We start from the raw sequence: 19,242 nt of genomic DNA on the forward strand, positions 1-19,242 counted from the left end.
TTTTTTCAAACATTAAGACAAAAAGACATTTTCTTTGCCATCTCTGCTGATAGTCAATACTCACAATCAGTCCTAGAAGGTATACAGAGAGCTGTGAATTTATCTGAAGATTTACCTTTGAATCTCTGTCTCACACAATACCTTGCACATTTTTGTAATTACACATTCTGCAGTTGTGTAACACATTTGTTGAAAGAATAAATGGACGACAATGACCAACTGGATGAATGAATGAACAAAACTGGTATTTCATGATGCTGAATCCTGGCCCTGCCCCCCTATTAAATGTGTGTGACCTCGGGTAAGTTACAGCTTATGTATGTAAAATTCTTCATAACCATAAAGTATTCTAGAGATGGGAGCTATTATATTATTACTGCAATTTTAAGAATTTATATTATAAGTAGTTTTCAGGCAGGATGACCACTGAGGTTATTATTAACAATTCATTATTCTACTAAAATGATGACTCTTCCTCCTAACCTTGGTTTACAAAGATTACAAGCATTTCTGGAAAAAACAAAACAAAACATGAATCTCTATATTCATTCACTCACTATTCGTGGAACTGAAAACTGGTAGAATCCTTTTGGAGAGAAATCTGGCAGTATGCAGTAAAATTTACAAAAGACAGTCCTTCCCCTTGATTCATTAATTCTACTTTGGAAACACCTCTTGAAAATGTCATCAAAAACAGACAAAAAAGAGCTATTGATTCAAAGATTTTTATAGCAGCATTTCATACAATTGTAACCTCCCTTTCCCCCTAAAAAAATACTAGGAGCAACTTAAATGTCCAACATTTGTCCCCAACAAAAGAGGGACAGACAAAAAAATGGAAGTACTTTAAATTTAACAGGCAATAGAATGCAATTTAAGACCTCTTAAGTATGAGGATAACCGACCCCCCCCCCCCAAAAAAATCTGGGAAATATCTTTATTAAATGATGCAAAATAAAAGAAAGCAGAGCCAGAACAACAGAGTCTAAATGAATTATGACCATATTAAAGGAAAAGTGGATGCAAATGGATAGATAAAAAAATTTCTGTTGTGGGCTCAGAGTAAGTAACTGAAAAACTATTATGAAACTTTATGTACTGAAATTAATTTAACTTCAAATGCTTACTAAATAAATTTAGTTATCTGCATTGATAATAGTTTTTAATAAAGTCCTTAAATGAAAAAGTTTTTAAAAGGACTCCTTTTTGAAAAAATTATCATTTAAACAATTTTTTTTGAGTTCTGAATTCTATCCCTGCCCTGCCTATTGTGAAGGAAAGAAATTTAATATCAATTATACATATGAAATCATGCAAAACACATTTCCATGTTACCATGTCACATTTTAAAAAAAAAAGAAAAAGAAAGCACATGAAAAAAATTTTATGCTTTCCTCTGCATTCAGACTACATTAGTTCTTTCTCTGGAGATGCATAGCATTTTTCATCATGAGTCTTTCAGAATTGTCTTAGATGACTGCATTGCTGAGAAAAGCTAAGTTATTCATAGTTGACTATCATTATAACATTCCCATTACTATGTACATATTCTCCTGGTTCTGCTCACTTCACTTTGCATTGGTTCATATAAGTTTTCCCAGGTGTTTCTGAAACCATCCTCCTCATCATTTCTTATAGCACAAGAACACAACAGTATTCCCTCACAAGCACATACCACAACTTGTTCAGTCATTCCCCAAGAGATGGGCATCTCCTCAATTTCCAATTCTTTGCCACCACAAAAGGAGCTGCTATCAAAATTTTTTTACATATAGTTCCTTTTCCTTTGATCACTTTGGGATACAGACCTAATAGTGGTATTGTTGGGTCAAAAGGTATGTGCCAGTTTTAAATTATTCTCCAGAATGGTTGGATCAGTTCACAACTCCACCAATAGTGCATTAGTGTCCCAATTTTTTCACATGCTCTCCAATAGTTGTCATTTTTCTTTTCTGTCATATTAGCCAATCTGATAAGTATGAGGTGGTATCTCAGAATTGTTTTAATGTGCACTTCTCTAATCAAGAGTGATTTGGAGCATTTTTCATATGACTATAGACAGATTTGATTTCTTCTTTTGAAAACTACCTGTTTGTATCCTTTGACCATTTATCAATTGGAAAATGACTCATATGCTTAGAAATTTGACCCACTTCTCTATATATTTGAGAAATTAGGCCTTTAATAAAGAAACCTACTGTAATCCCTTCCCCCTCCAGTTTCCTGCTTCCTTTTTAATCTTGGCTGCACCAGTTTTGTTTGTGTAAAACTTTTTTAATTTGATATTTTAAAAATTATCCATTTTACTTCCCATGATGTTCTCTATCTCATGTTTCGTCATACTTTCTTTCCTTATCCATAAATCCGAGAGGTAAAATATTCCATGCTACCCTAATTTGCTTATATCACCTTTTATGTCTAAAATATACCCATTTTGATCTTCTCTCAGTATAGAGTGTGAGATGTTGGTCTATACCTAGATACAGCCAAACTGCTTTCCAATTTTCTCAGCAATTTTTGTCAAATAGTGATTCCTTGTCCCCCAAATCTTGAATCTTTTGGTTTGTCAAGCATTGAATGATCGTTAACTGCGGTTTATGGTACCTAATCTATGCCACTGATCCACCAATCTATTTCTCAGCCAGTACCAGATTGTTCTGATCATTCCTTCTTTGTAATAAAGTTTGAGGTCTGGTACTGTTAGGTCACCTTCCTTCACATTTTTTTTTCACTGATTCCCTTGATATTCTAGATGTTTTGTTCTTCTAGAGAAATATTTTTTCTAGCTCTATAAAATATTTTTTTTTGGTAGTCTTATTGGTTAAAAGTAGCATTATTAACACCTTTTTATGGGTCTGCAATAAAGAACTACAGAATTTCAGACTGGAAGATTTAGAGCAATTTCTGTGATTCACCAGGAACTCTAGCTTGGGCAATGCACTCCCCTCTCTGGGATTTAGTTTCTCGATGTGTAAAATAAACAGGTGGACCTTGATATACAAAAAGTCCTTTCCAAGCTCTTTCTGTGTGCTACAGACAGGAGAAAAAAGATCATCCTATCCTGGGGCCACTATGCATTTGAGAGCTCCTCTTGACTTACTGTCTGTTCTCTTATCACTACAGCTTCTGCTATACAAAGTAGCCTATGAGCTCTTTTAATGAGGGCTGCCCTTGAAACAGAAATAAGCATCTTCTTTTACAAGCAAACTGTTTCTCTTGATGTCTTTAACACACAAAAACAGTATTCTAAAATCTGTTTGACTCTGGTAAGGAAATTGTCCACTTTCATATTTCTCTGTTTCAGGAGCATGGCAGCCTACTTACCATACAGCAGCTTGGGAAAGGACGCTTATAAAATACAGCACTTCATTTTTCTTAGAGGGTCCCCCTAGCTCAAATTAAAATAGCTAATGGGTAAGTCAGGTGGTAGGGACTCAGCCTAGCAACTCAAGTGGCACCAGAGGACAACTTTGGTGAAATTATCTATTATAGAAACAGCTCACATTTATATGCATATTGTACTTCACATTTCCAAAGAGCTTCATATGCATTCATTCATCTCATCTCCCCGGCAGCCCTGTGAAATATTTACTGTTAAGTACATATGGTAGAGCAGGGAATAGCCTCATTTTGCTTGGCCCCAGAGGGCAGAACAATGGGACACAACAGAGAAAGGTGTAGAAAGGCAGGTTTAATAACAGTAATGATGATGATGACAGCTCGCATTTGCTTACTGTCCAAAGTATGCATAACATTGCATTATATGTTATCTCATTTGATCTCATTTTGGTTTGAGATAAGGAAAAAGTTTCTAACAAAAATGTAATAAAGCTATAATGGGAAATTATCAGTACACCCTCATTCTGTTTACTTTTACTGGTTTCAATATGATCCGCCTTGGAGCTATTTCATCAGACCTAACCTTGCCAAAAAACAAAACTAGTAGCTAACTGCCAGAAGGATGTTTCAGTTTTACAAAGGAGAAACCCGAGCCATTGTGTCCCAATGAATGCAACTAATAACAGCCCAATGGAAATCCTCAGTATAGATTCAAATAATGTGGTCACTTCAGTGGATTCACTGTTCACACTAAGTGTTGTAGTCTAGGGGTCTTGAGAACCCCCAAGTTAAAAGACAAAGGGCACAGGTCTGCCTCAAAAGAATTCGACCACTCAAGCCTTCTTTCAGTCCAAGTAGTTTATGAAAACACCAGTTGTGGTGGGTGAAATTCCTAGGGAGTCTGTGCATTTGATAGGAACAGGGCTGATATTTTTATAGGGAAAAAGATTGTGGAAAGATTTGGATGGGATTAAGGAGTGAGGTGACAGAGAATGGAAGGTTCTGCTGGGACAGGGGCCACAATGAAAGGACAGTTGAAAGGATTACAGTGGGATGAGCTGATGTTTCAGGCCAGGGATCTGGGTTCAGGGGCTGGGTTCCTGAAATTCATGGGAAAATTCAAAGGGTAGGGGGGGGCAGAACCCATATTTCATCATTAGGAACCTAGCTGTGGTTGGCATATGGTTTTATTTCTACTAAGGGAGAGTCTGGACTTGACCATAGGTCTCTAAACCTTAAGTTCAATGCTTTTTCCATTATACTATATTGCTTCCTCTATGCAATCTCATTACAAGCTAGTGGTAAAACTCACATTACAGAAATTCATATCCCATTTAGCTTTTTGGAAACACATTACCTGGGAAAAGTGGGGCACACCCCTGCAAATTCTTTGCAGAACATGAGGCAAGAGAGTGTGGGAGAGCAGAAAAGTTACTCTGTTTGGAATCAGAGGAGTCTGGTTGGAATATTGACTCTACTACCCCTGCCTTTGTAGCCTTGGGCAGGTCACTGCCATCTTCTGGGTCTTAATTTCCTCATCCACAACTAAGGGAGTCGGATTCCTTGATCTCTCTGGTTCTAAAATCCCTCTATGATCCTAAGATTGTTTCGTTTGTAATTATATTAGCACCACAGATCTATTACAGTACCTTGAAGGGTTTGATTACAATTAACAAAGGATAGTCAAATATAACAGTATAAATTCTAAAGACACAAGAGATGAAAAATTTAAGAAGGCTTTGGGAAAAGTGACAAAGACTTAAGCCAAGTTCATTTCTGGAAGCTAAAATACTGCTTCCTCTTGGATTCCATTCCCAAGAATGAGCGCTAACAACTGTTCTTTGGGCTGTCTCACAGTCATTTGTGGCAACCTGAGGAAAAGCTCTGACCCCTCTGAATGAAAAGCTGAAGGTGAGTGTCTGAGTGCTGGGAAGTGTTGTAAAAGTTAATTAACATGTGTGAAATCAAAAGGGGTGTGTGGCTGAGAGCCCCTTTGGAAGTGTGAAGAACTGTGATTGCTTTTAGAGAACTCCCTTTCCCGGAGGGCAAGCAAGACAACTACTGAACTCTGGGCATTTTTCATTCTTTCACAAATCCCATTCCCCAAAAGAAGCATGGATGAATAGTCAAGGTTACTGTGTCATGACAAGAGCTGTCTTCCTCTGATATCTGGAGAGTAAGGACAGACCTTCTTTGGCTGCCTGGAACACCTTTCTTGAGGTATAATTATCTACAGACAGAAAGGATGCACTTGTTTTCAAACAAAGCTTATCCTGAGGTTTTACTGCATTAGTCCTTCTGTCCCATATGACCAGTGAATAACTTTTCAAACCGGAAAGGAAAACTTCAAGGTTTAGAGAGCATCTAGAGAAATTATCAATGTGGTAATGGACTGACCACATTGGTAATGGTAATGGCATCTATCACAATACCAATGTGGAAAAAAATTATATGTGTGTATGTATATGTATATGTCTCATAGTTAGTTCATTACAGCTTCAAAAGGGCTTTCAACCACAGGCCCCATATGATTTCACATGTATATACATACGTGTGTGCGCACACACACAGGCATAGGCTCTAGAGTGCTGTAATCTATTTATTACTCTGTAGATTACATAATAAAACCTTTATTAAGGTTGAAGAATGTGAAATAGAGCAACTAAATTAGAACAGTCAAAGAAGGTAGGTTACAGAAGAGGGTAGGTTGAATATAAGAGTATGGGACTAAAAGCTATTCCCCAATAGCTAAGTGGTAAAGGAGAAAAACATACAAACAGTTCCAAAAAGCAATCATATGATAGAATAGTTCAAGTTACTAATAATGAAAGAAATGCAAATCAAAACAATTCAAGGTTCTGCCTCACATCCAGTACATTGGCAAACATGAAAAAATCAGGAAGAGTCAATGTTGGAAGAGTTGGGGGGAAATGGTTACACTAATGCATGGCTGGAGGAGCTATGAATTAGTATGTTCATTCTAGAAAGAGATCTTCAATTATGCTAATAAAGGAACAAAAGCATCTGCAGTCTTTGACCTACAGATTTTACTGCTAGGCATATTCCCTAAGTAAGTAAATAGTAAAAAAAATCCCACACAGATCAAAACATTTATAGTAACATTTTTTATATAAACCAACAACTGCAAACAGAGTAAATGACCACAGATTGGGAATGGCTAAACATGTTGTGGTATATGAATGCAATGGAATACTATGCTATAAAACATGACGAACATGAAAAATACAGAAAAGGATGGGAAAACTCATAACAGCCTAATGTGAAGTCAAAGAAATCCAAAAAGATGCAGTTGACAGGGGCAGGAAGTGGGAGGAATGCCAAACTAACTTTTTTTGGACAGAGTAATTACTAAACCAATAGATCAGGAGAATGTCACAGTTAAGAGTTTACCTAAATTTTTAGTACATCATTTGATAAAGTATCTCATACTATTCTTATAGAAGGGAAGACAAGTTCAAAACTGGTTGAACAGCTGGACTCAGATTAGTGTTCAATGTTCAATATCAATAAGGCAGGAGGTCTCCAGTGGAGTATTCCAGAGATTGGTGCTTGACCTTATCCCATTTCGAGTGTTATCAATGACTCAGATAAAGGTATAGATGACATGAGTATCAAACTGCAGCTGATATAAATATGGGAGGGACAGCTAACACATTGGATAAGGGAGTCAGGATCCAAAAAGTCTTGACAGTCTAGAACAGAGGTGTCAAAAACATGGCCCACACCACTCCTAAGTATGGATTGAACCAGATTAAAATGTAATTGGGCCCTTTGACCCAGCAACAGCACGTCTAGGGCTTATATCCCAAAGAGATCACACAAGTGGGAAAAGGACACATATGTACAAAAATATTTATAGCAGCTCTTTTTGTGGTGGCAAAGCACTGGAAATTGAGAGGATACCCATCAACTGGGGAACAGCTGAACAAATTATGGTATATGAATGTAATGGAATACTATTGTGCTATCAGAAATGATGAACTGGCAGACTTCAGAACAACCTGGAAAGACTTGTATGGTTTGATGCTGAGTGAAGTGAGCAGAACCAGGAGTACGTTGTACCCAGTAACAGCCACGTTGTGCGATGACTAATATTGATAGACTTAACCTTTCTCAGCAATACAAGGATTTAAGACATCTCCAAAGGCCTCGTGATGGAAAATGCTATCGACCTCCAAAGAAAGAACTATGGAGTTTGAATGCAGATCAAAGCATACTATTTGCTACTTTTTTCTTCTGTTGAGTTTTGTTTGCTCTTTCTGATGGTTCCTCCTATTGGTTCTAATTCTTCCTTACAATATCACTAATGTGAAAATATGTTTAATAAGAACGTATATGTATAGCGTCTATCAGATTGCATGCCGTCTTGGGGAGGGAGGTGGAGAAAAATTTAAAACTCAAAAGCTTATGGAAGTGATAATTGTTAATCAAAATAAATTAATAAAAAATGTAATTGGGAAATATTTAAGAAAAAAAAATTTTTAAAGCCCAATAAAACACAGACACTATTAATATGTGGTTTTTCTAAGTCAATATGTGGTCCACAAGGATCCTTATATATGATTTAGTGGTCCCCATTTCCATATGAATTTGACATCCCTGGTTTAAAGTACTGGGCTAAATCTAACATAATGACATTTAATAGGCATAAATGTAAAGCTTATTGAGTAGCAGAGTGCACAGAAGATAGAGAGTTGACCTTGAAGTCAGGACTTGGATTTAAGTTCCAATTCTAACATATGTTGGCTATGTGACCTCCTTAAGAATACAGGTTGGAAAATATTTGCTAATCTGTATTGGTAGAGGAAGTTTCCTCACCCACAGTCTCCTATAATGATTAAATTATGGGTCTGGACCAACTGCACCACACCCCGACAAATTAAACTCTTATCACTTGGGTTCTGAAAATCAATGTTACAAGTACCAGACAAAGGGGGCAATGCTATCTAAGTAGGTTTTTGTTTTTTGAGCTTGAAGGGGTTTTAGAGGTTATCTAATCTGACCTTCACCTTTTAAAGAATGAGGAAATGGCCTCAGGGAAGTCTGACCAAGATAACATGCGCAGTGAACAATAGAGACAGGATTTCTAGCCAGGCCTTCTGATTCTAAAGCTACTGTTCTTTCCCAAGTACCATAATTGTTTCTCTCTATAGGTGATTCCAGAGACCTTCTAACACTGGAATTTTGCAATTCTGAGCCCCAGAAATCTGGTATTCACCTCTGACATCTCTCATGATTAATCTTCCAAGGGAAAAGATCCAAGAGCTCTCTACCCTCTGTCCCTCACCCTCCCACTAATCAGACAAGTTGTTTGTAGGTAGTCTTCAGGTAGGGGATGCTCCTGATAACTTGTCTGTGCTTTGATTCAAATAATAAATACTCTAGGATGTCGAGAATTGAGTCTTATGAAGCTGACCAATTACTTTCTGGGGAAACTAGAGTCAAGCATGGGGATCTCTGATTTCCATCAAAGCTACCTGATTTCTTCTTTCTTGAAGCTGTAGGTTTCATAATATACATTTTATGTATATATAAGCATCTATATGTATATATGTTTATGAATATATAACACAAACAATGAGCATATAGTTTCCTAAATCTCTAATCTCCAGGGAGAAAGACAGCAGGATGGAGAGGAGGGAGAAGGAGAGACAGGAAGACAGGGAGACTGAGAGGGAAGAGACAGAAAAGCGAGTCTGGCCTCTTGGGCAAGTGCAAAGATCCATCCATACCTCAAACTCCAGGTAGTGGTCTTTCAGTTTGTATTCATCAATCTCCTTAGCTTTGACTTTCTTGTCAGGTGGGTAAGAGCGATGCTCAGCCAACTCTGTGGAAATCTGCTTGAGCTTGCTTTCATGTGACTTTAGCTGTTCATCCTGCAGAAAAAACATTCAGAATTTTAGTGTTCGGAGAAAAAAAAAAGAAAAATCCAATACAGGAAAACACAAGAAAGAGACTAAAATTGTACCTGATGGATTCTCTTTTGCTCAAATTGAAAAATGACTTCAGCTCACTCCACAATCCAATATACCTTTATTTCCTACCCTCCTCCTCCCCCTCTGGGCCATGCTTGGCAGGCCTCTTTCCCCAAGTGGGCATCAAGCCACCTTTCTCTAAGCAGGCAGTTTTTCCTTTACAAGTCAAGGTGTGACCCACCTCGTAAACATCTCATCAGCATTTGATCCTCTCTGGCCCTCTTCAGCTTTCTCAAGAACCTCACTTACAGATAGATGAACAAAATGAGCAGTTAATTACCCTGCCTGAGGCCAGAGGGTCCACTCCTAAACCCACAAAAATCAGGTTCCCATTTTATCATATTACCATTTTATTTCTTTATGTCAACACCTTATGTGCTTCCAGGATTATATTGCTTTCTGTGACTACTACCACTGACAAGGGGACAGGAGAAGAACATGGATTTATTAAGAAATCACAATAGAGGTAGGGCTTCACAAATTAAAAAAAAAATTTTTTTAAAGCACACACAAAAAAGACCAGGACTTGTTATATGTATGCACTTTGGTAAATCCCTGAATAAAACACATGATTTAATCTTAATCACAGGTAGCTGGTATGGTGTATAGTACTGGGTTTGTAGTCAAGAAATTCTGGATTCAAATCCTGCCTGTTACACTTATTAGTTGTGTGATCCTGAGCAAATCACTCAATTTCTATGTGCCTCAAGAAATTCAATAGGCCTCATCTAATAAGTTCTAGATGAGACTATATAGGTAGAGGGAGTTTCCATAGTGGGAGTTCCTCAAGCTGACAAAGCACAGATTCTTTGCATATTTGCACATAATTTTACTTTGAGTCATAGAATGCTAGATATGAAAGGAAGTTTGTCCCATCCATTCCCCCCTCATTATACAGATAAGGAAAATAAGGTAAAAAGAAGTAAAAAGCACTTGACAAAAGTAACCTGTTTAGTAAGTGGTAAAACCTATATATTTGAACCCCAGACCTCCCCAAAGTGTTGTATTTTAAAATGCTGAGACAAATAGTCTTGGATGCTACTTTTGCAAAGAATCACAGAATCTTAAGAAGTTAGGAAAGGGGAGGTGGCTAGGTGGTACAGTGGATAGAGTGCTAGGCCTGGAGTCAGAAAGACGCGTGTTCAAATCTAGACTCAGACACTAGCTGTATGACCTTGGGCAAATCACTAACCTTTGTTTGCCTTAGTTTCCTCATCTGTAAAATGGAGATAGTCATAGTGCCTACCTCTCAGGATTTGCTCTGAGATCAAATGAGATAATAACTGTAAAGTGCCTAGCAGTGTCTGGCACATTGTACTTGCTACATAGAAATTAGTTATTATTACTATTATCATTATTACAAAAGAATTCCAGAGGTCAAAGACTCCAACCCATATCTAAACAAGAATCTCTTCTACAACATTCCTGTCAAGTGGTCATCTAACCTCTTTCTCCAGCGATAGAGAGCTAGCTCACTAGCTACAGAGGGAGGCCATTCCACTCCTGGATAGCTCCAATTCTTTTCAAGATTTTCCCTTTTATCAAACTCAAATCTCTCCCTCCGCAATTTCCGGTGTATCTAGTTCTGTCCTGTAGATACAAATAATATTCTCAACCCCTTGGGAGAGGAAATGTAGAACAATTATGTACAGGCAAGATAGACACAGTATAAATGTTAGGCGATCTCAGAGAGAGGGTACTAGTAAGTGTGGGAAGGGACCCAGAAAGACCTCTTCTAGGAAGTGGGATTTGAATTCAGGGAAGCCTGGACACAGATATGAAGAAAGAGTATTCCAAGCATGGGGGACAGTTAAGGAAAATGCCCAGAGAAGGAAGATGGAGATGTATGTGAGGGATAGTAAAAAGGTAGGTGTTGATATATAGTTGAGTATGTGGAGCAAAGTGGAATAATTTCTAATTATGGAAATGTAGGAAAGCAGCCAGGTTATGAAGGATTTTAAATGTCAGATTCTCGAGGTAATAGGGAGCCACTAGCAATCACTGAGCAGTGAGGTGACATAACAATTTAGAAAAGTAACTTTGGCAGCTGAGTGGAGGATGGACTGAAGAGATGTGACGCATGGAGACCGAACATCAAGTAACTATGAGATTTCAGGGGTGAGGTGATGAGAGTTTGCCCCCAAAAGGCTGCTATGTGACTGGAGAAAAGAAGATGAATACAAGAGATGGTGTAAAGGCCAGGACACTGTGGCTACAGGGGCGCTGATTGTTTTAACAGGAGAAAGGAGCAGAAGGGCAAAGTGCGCAACATTTTAGGGCAAAGCAAGATGGCTCCATGAGGCCTGGTGTTCTTAGGCAGCTCTTCCCTTGTTTTTCTGTAAGAAGGCCCACAAGGTGTTCATGGAGGCTAAGTCCTCAGGTATAGAGGACACCAAGGAGTGGGCAGAGATGACTTCGCCATAAGATCAGCCACAACTTGGTAACTTCTTCTGCTGTCTTTGGGGATACAACTCTCTCATTTCTATTTACATGGAGGATGGATACTTGCCACACTGTAGGGGTGAGACTAGATGATCTCTAGAGGAGAGGTTCTTAACCTGGAGTCTTTCTTTTTTAAAACAGCATTGCAGTATCATAGGTTTGCTTTAGAATTGTATGTGTATTATTTTATGAATTTAAAAACATTATTCTGAGAAGACAAAAGCTCCAGAATGCCAAAGAGATGACACAAAAATGTCTAAGAATCCCTGTTCTAGAGTTCCTTCCATCTCTAAGGTTAAATTACCTTGGCAGTCAGAGATTGAAGGAAACCTTTTAAAGCTTATATGTATTGGAAAGCGTAAGCTATAGGATGGACGGTAGAGAAAAATGAAAAGGGTAGAACAGGAGGAGAAGAGGCATAGGAGAGGAAGGTTGGCAAAAGTCTTCAATGAAGACTTCAATTTATAGAGATTATAGAGAAGGAAGAGGGAAGATAAAGGTCCAGGCAGAAAGAAGAAAGGGAAAAGAAAGAGATGAGTCTAGAGGAGAAGGAAAGACGACCACCAGCAGCACAGAACAGGGATCACTCATCCATGCAGACCATGCAGACCTTTGTAAAATCTCTAATAAAAAAAAAAACCCATAAAGAAAAATGGCACCACATGCACAGTCAGTGGGAGTGGGTAGTGTACAGAATAGTTCCCCTGGAAGTCAGTCTCAGCGCTTCCTTATTTAAAACATGATGTGGCACACGGTGAATCAGCAGGTTAGCAGAACCTACAGATGTTATAAACAAAAATAAGATTGTAGGAGGAATGGTGTGGGGGAGAGGGAGGGAGGAGAGAGGAGAGAAGTGAAGAGAGAAGACAGAGAGATACAAAGCTGGGAGCGGGGGGAGAGACAGAAGGGGAGAGGGAGAGAGAGGAGAAGGAGAGGGGAGGAGAGGGGAAAGAGAGACAGAAACAGAGACAGAGAGAGATAAAGGGAAAGAGAGACAGAGAAAAGAGAGAGAGAGAGAGAGAGAGAGAGAGAGAGAGCCAACACAACCAGTTCACAGGAAAAGAAAATAGAATACAAAGTGTTAACAAAACAAGATGAAAACTTATGAGTTTTTTTGGGGGGGAGGGGGGCCACAAAGCAGTGTTTTGGAGAAAAGAAATGGGAGGGAATTCCCAGTTCTTGACTCAAATTCTTCCCCTCTCTGCCTAATAAGACCACTCTGGCTCTCACTCATCTCCCTCTCCTGTAAAATACCGGTAGCATTTAGAGTCTTGACAACAGGATTTACTGTTCAATTATATTCTTCCTGAGTATCCCACATGCCTTCAATTCACATCCTCCTTACCTGAATCTTCTCTTTTATGATATAGCTCAAGCACTAGCACAAAATTTTTCCTGATTTCCCTCAATTCCTAAGGCCATCTCTCCTGGGCTACCTTGTATTTAACTACTTTGTATATATTTACACTTAATGACTTTCTAGTTATGCTGTGAATATTTACATGTGTACTCGCTGTCTGCCCTACAAGCTCCTAGTGAATAGGGATTGTTTCACTCTTTGTACTTAGTATCTCAAGGTCACACAGGTTGTAAGCATCAAACGCAGGATTTGAACCCAAGTCTTCTGACTTCAGAACTCCCTCCTATGACCATGGTAGCTATTGAGTATCTTAACTCATGTCACTAGCAGTGCCTGGAACATAGGAGTCACTTAAAAAAAATACTTATTGACTGAGTGATTGAGTAGTCAAGTGGGTTTGTCTTTCCTAATATTCTTGAGGATAGTGACCTGGACTTTTATTTCTTCTGCACATCCTCCCCCTCTCTGCCAGGGCCTAGTACAGCACTAGGCAAAGAACAGGTGCCCAATAAATACTTGTTAAATGACATGAAGAAGGGCAGCTAGGTGACAAAGTGGATATAATGTCAGGCCTGGAGTCATGAAGACCAGAGTTCAAATCCAGCTTCAGACACTTACTAGCTGCGTGACCCTGGGCAAGTCACTTGACACTGTATGCCTCAGTTCCTTATCTGTAAAATGAGCTGGAGAAGGAAAGGGGAAACTACTCTAGTCTCTTTGCCAACAGAACTCAAATGGGGTCACAAACAGTCAGACGTGGCTACAACAACTCAACAACAACAAAATGACATAAAGAGTATGAACAGAAAAGGGAGAAACAGCATGGTCAATTTATAAGTTCCTGTCCCTCTGTGCTACTTTAAAGCCAAGATATAATACTGAAGGTCATGAAAAATTATGCAACAGCATATAAGCATCCTGAGGACAGGGATACACACACACACACACACACACACACATATGCATTTGCATTTATATCCTGAGAACAATGCCTTATACACAGGAATTTATTGTGATGAATAATAATAATTTAAAAAACAAACCTTAGAGCCTTGCTGGAATATGATACTACAATAAACCCATCCAGAACCTATTTTTCAAAAGAATATATGGGATTTTTGTTACAAGTAACACTAGAATGATCTTGGCACACAGTAAGAGTTTAATAAATGCTTGCTTGATCATTTCCTTTGTAATACAACACTACAGTATACTGCTCAAGGACAAGACTCCTGCAAAACTCCACTTTAATAATATCAAAGAGAATTAGTTTAGAGACTCCTTGATCTCATCCCCACTCCCCATTATTTCCCTCTGAAAATACAGTGTCAAGGAAAATTCTATCTTAAACTATTTATGAGACAGCAACATTCTCGCCACAAGGCAGTCTTGCTCTATTGAGTGGTAATGAGATCATTTCTCCATACACATGCATACAGTAAATTCAGGCACTACTTTATAGCATGAGTTATCCATTGGTTTGGCTCTCGTCCCTGAAGGAATGTTAAAAAAATCTACTAAAGAGGGCTACTTATAGAGACTAAATTCAGTGGAGAAACTCAAATAACAGCAAATCCTTAAAGTTCTTAGTTTAAAAAATACTTTCCCTCATAATACCCTAAGGATAGACAGTATAAATGTTGCTATCCCCATTTTACAGATGAGAAAACTTAGGATTCAAAAAGCTAAGGGTCTTTCTTTAGGTCATATGGCTAGGAAGCGTCAGAACCAGGATTCCATCTCAGGTCTTCTCATTATAAGACCAGTGGTCTCACTATCACCCTCCACAAGTGTCTAATGCCTGAATACTGGAATAGAAAACATTGCTAATACTCCAAAATAAATCTTCTTCCTCCTAGAAGAAGAAAAATGCATTTTGGCAACATTTTCATGGAAAAACAACTAAAGAGGGTGAATCCTCCTACCCAGCAGAGTTGTTCAAGAAGAAATATTACATTCTGAACCGAACTGCACTGATGATCATCATAGTTAATAATTAAGGCTAATATGTTTTGGATAGAAGACAAAAATAAATTAAAGCCAGGAAATGACAGAGCAGATGAATACTTGTTTTGAGAAATATACTTTTGAAAAACTGAACATTTAATTTTTCCTTAACTATAATTTGATTTTTTTTTTCAGCAGGGTAATTAATGATTCTTTGCTTTCATACCATAAATCATAATCAAGAGTGCACTTAGTGTATTTGGCATTTAGGGAAGCTTGAGTCAGGTGTGGGAGTGTGAAATGATCCAGATTGTAGAACTGGGTTGGGAGGTCAGACCGAAAGGAAACAGATAGAGGCTGATTAGTACACCTGGAAGATTTTTAAGGGAGCACTGGGTAAGTCTGTGCGGTACCTTCAAAACTACCCACAAATAACTGACATATCACTCTTCCATTTTTGGCTATGGCGCAGCTGGCTCTTTTCTCCTTCCCCATCCATCTCTTGGTAATCATCATTCGTCACTGTAGCCTTGTATCAATCTTTAAGGTAAACACCTAAGGGATCACCTCTTTTCTGTATAAGTGGATGGTAAGATGCCAAGATGAAGGTCATCTTGGTTTGATTCTACTTTCTGGGAATAAGACTAAAGGATTTGTTTCTCCCTTCCTACAGAAATCAGAGAAAATGACAAAATTCTCTAAGGTGTAATGCATGAGACTTGGTGCTGTGTTCTTATAATCCCCCTTACAAAATCTTTCCTTTGGTAGATTACTTACATAAGTTATGCCTGATTGGTATCTATTCTCTCTGCCCAGTAACAGTAAAAAGGGGCCTCAATTGTATCAAGAGGGAAGACATTATAAAAGGAGATATGAGATCTCTATAAGATGATAAAATACATTATCAAGGGAAACTGCAGAGTATTCCTCCAGGAAATGCAGGAGAAAGCAGCCCTCCTAATAGGTAAAAACAGGTAAAAGCAGCTATTTCAATTTCTTTCTTTCTTCCTTCATCTTTCTTAAAAAGCAATAACTAGCTGGGTGTGATGGCACACATCTATAATTTCTACTACCAGGGAGGCTGATACTGACAGAAATCAGGAGCTCCAAGTTCTGGGCTGAAGTGGGCAGAGCTAATTGGGTGTACCCACTAAATCTAGCACCAATATGGTGAGCCCTGGGGCGGGGTAGAGAGATGGAGTGAGGAGGGGTGTGTGGAGGGTGACAAGATTGCTGAAGCAACCCATGTCAGAAAGAGCAGTTCAAACTCCTATGCCAATCGGTAGAAGGAATGAGCGCATGAGTAACCACCACACTTCTAGTCTGGATGAGACAGGGAGACAAAACAAAGTAATAACTTCTCGATCTAGCCAGCTAAAATTGCTTCTTCCGTTATGCTTTTCTGATCTGTGTTTTCTTTATGTTAAATACAGGATTTCCCAAAAGTATTAATGCAATTTTAAGCTTTTCGGGATATCCTATACATAAAAGAGTTTTAAGCTTTTACAAAATTATTCCATATCATAAGGAGAAAAATGCACTTGCTCACAATAAAAGGAAAAAAAAATCTTGTGATATAAACTGAAGTGCAACAAACATCAAAACATTAATAAAATCAATTTATCAGCCAAGGTTGGAAAAATTCCTTCAGTTCACAATTTCACTTAAAAATCCCATAAAGGGGCAGGGTAAATTAGAGGGGCAAATCCAACAAGGAGATGGCAGGACTGAAGAGACAGACTATAGGAGGTGGATTATTTGTGCACTTCTCTTAAATTCTTATCGAAATCATCACCCCAGAAAGAATCAGTCATCTATCTATTCCATTTGCGCCAGGTAAAATTTCATTCATCCCAGAAAGAGAATTTTTAAAAAAAATCTCTAGAGAAGTCGATGCTATACTTTCTCTTCATTAATACTAAATTCCAGCATTTGCTATGGCTTGTTCCAGAAGGAAGGAAACCTTTCTTAATATCTAACTTAAATCCTTCCTGCTGCAATTTATGACCTTTCTTTCGTTTTTTTGTCCTGCAGTGGTAGGAGAAAGCAGATGTTAGCCAATTTGGGAAATGGTAAGAAGGAAGAGGGTGGTAAAGAACATTTCCACACGATAGTTGTTGTTCAATCATGTCTGATTCTTCCGGACTCCATTCGGGGTTTACTTGGCAAAGATACTGGAGTGGTTTGTCATTTTCTTCTCCAGTTCATTTTACAGATGAGCAAACTGAGGCAAACAGGGTGAAGTGACTTGCCCAGGGTCACACAGCTAGTGTCTGAGGTCAGATTTGAACTCGGGGTGACTCTAGGCGTGACACACTATCCACTACACCACCAACTGCCCTTAATATCAGAGACTATTATTTAAACCAATCTAGCCTAGCTATGAAATGCAGGGGCACAAAAGTGGCAAGTGAACCACACATGTCTGTGTATGACAAATAACATGAAAGACAAGTGTGGTATTTCTTTTACACAAAGACTTCAGAACCACTTTGAATCAAGGAAAAGTCACAATCTGTGCCAGGCTTTGCAAATAGTAATTAGCCACAACCCCAACATGGCTGTGGTTTTTTTTTCTTTTTTAATGCACATATTGCATAAAAGGGTTTCATCTTTTTTGGCAGAAGGAGGTCATACAAACTCACACATATGTCATTAAGTTCTCCTAGTCCTCTCTTCTGCATGTGGAATAAATACAGTTCCTTCATATTCTACTATGGTGCCAAGGAAAAGAATTAAGAAGATCCGTCTTGGAAACCAACTAATGGATGATGAAGAGATGAAGGGTTGGCGTGTAGGAGGCAATAGAAATGCCATCTGTGAGAATGAAAGAGATAAGGGCAAAAGAAAAGAAGAACAAGAAGAAATTGCAGAAGAGTTTAAGAATGTATCACGGAATCTCAGAGATGGAAAGACGTTATTAGACCAATGCAACGGCTGAACAAGAATTCTCTCTAAAACAGTAATCTCAGTCAATTAACATACCTGACAAGGGGTCATCCAATTTTATTTTGAAGACCTCCAGTGAAGGAGTACCCAGTAACTCATTGAAGCAGCCTATTCTGCTTTTCAACAGCTCTGATTGCTAGGAGGGGCAGCTAGGTGGTTCAGTGGATAGAGTACCAGGCCTGGAGTCAGGAAGACTCATCTTTGTGAGTTCAAATCTGGCCTCAGACACTTACTAGTTGTATGACCCTGGGCAAGTCACTTAACCCCATTTGTTTTGGTTTTTTCATCTGTAAAATGAGCCGGAGAAGGAAGTGGCAAGTCACTTTACCAAGAAAATTCCAAATGGGGTCATGAAGAGTCAGACACAACTGAAAAGCAACTGAATAACAACAACATGCTTTCTCTGTTTGTATTTGTGAGGTGGATTATTAAGACTTCAATTTACTGGATTTGGCTTAATCTTCTAGCCTGTCAAAAACATTTTGAATCCTGATTCCAGAAATTTTTTTTTTTAAATAAATACTATAAAATACTGTTCATCTAGACTCCTAACAAGTAGAAACTTCAATTAACGACATTTGGAGATGAATATTGATATCCATAAAAATGACCTAAGATGCCAAAATTATCTTCTGAATTATCAACATTATAAAAGATTAAATTGTACAGCTTCTTTCAACTGGATTTTTATAATCTAATTAGATAAAAATTATAAACCAGGTAAAGTATAATCATTTTCATCGTTAAGACTGAATTAACCAGAATTCTCCATTACCCAACCATTCCAGATAACCAGTGCTTTACTGCCTATAAAGAAAAGCAAAATACAAGGAAGAACAATGGTGACTGAGAATATAAATACACACAGAAAAATCAAAATGACTCAGCAAAGAGGTGAATAACATGTTCTTCTGGAGTCAACAATAGTCTTCCCCAGTCCTTTGTTAGTCAAAGTGTACTCTATATTATTCTCTACTGACCAATCCATCCCTTTACCAACTCCCCTACCTCCATTTTAACCTACTCTTAACTCTTGGATAGCCTGAATACAGGTCAGGTGAGAAACTGCTCATTTTTATCCTTTTTAATAGCATGGAAATCCGTGTGTGTGTGTGTGTGTGTGTGTGTGTGCGTGCGTGCGTGCGTGCGTGCGTGCGTGTGTGTGTGTGTGTGTGTGACAGAGAGAGAGGGAGAGAGGGAGATAATACG

At 38.4% G+C, this 19,242-nt stretch overlaps 1 protein-coding gene across 1 annotated transcript in view; it reads right to left on the minus strand.

The window, feature by feature from the left end:
- Positions 1 to 19,242, minus strand: part of PSD3 (pleckstrin and Sec7 domain containing 3) — a 608,877-nt gene that overhangs the window by 27,164 nt on the left and 562,471 nt on the right. The window contains exon 15 of the mRNA XM_027865166.1: positions 9,093 to 9,236. Coding sequence (XP_027720967.1) covers positions 9,093 to 9,236 — 144 coding nt within the window. The remainder of the gene's footprint in view (positions 1 to 9,092; positions 9,237 to 19,242) is intronic.

This window comes from Vombatus ursinus, unplaced genomic scaffold, assembly GCF_900497805.2.
Source record: "Vombatus ursinus unplaced genomic scaffold, bare-nosed wombat genome assembly UNPS02014778.1, whole genome shotgun sequence".
Lineage (NCBI taxonomy): Eukaryota > Metazoa > Chordata > Mammalia > Diprotodontia > Vombatidae > Vombatus > Vombatus ursinus.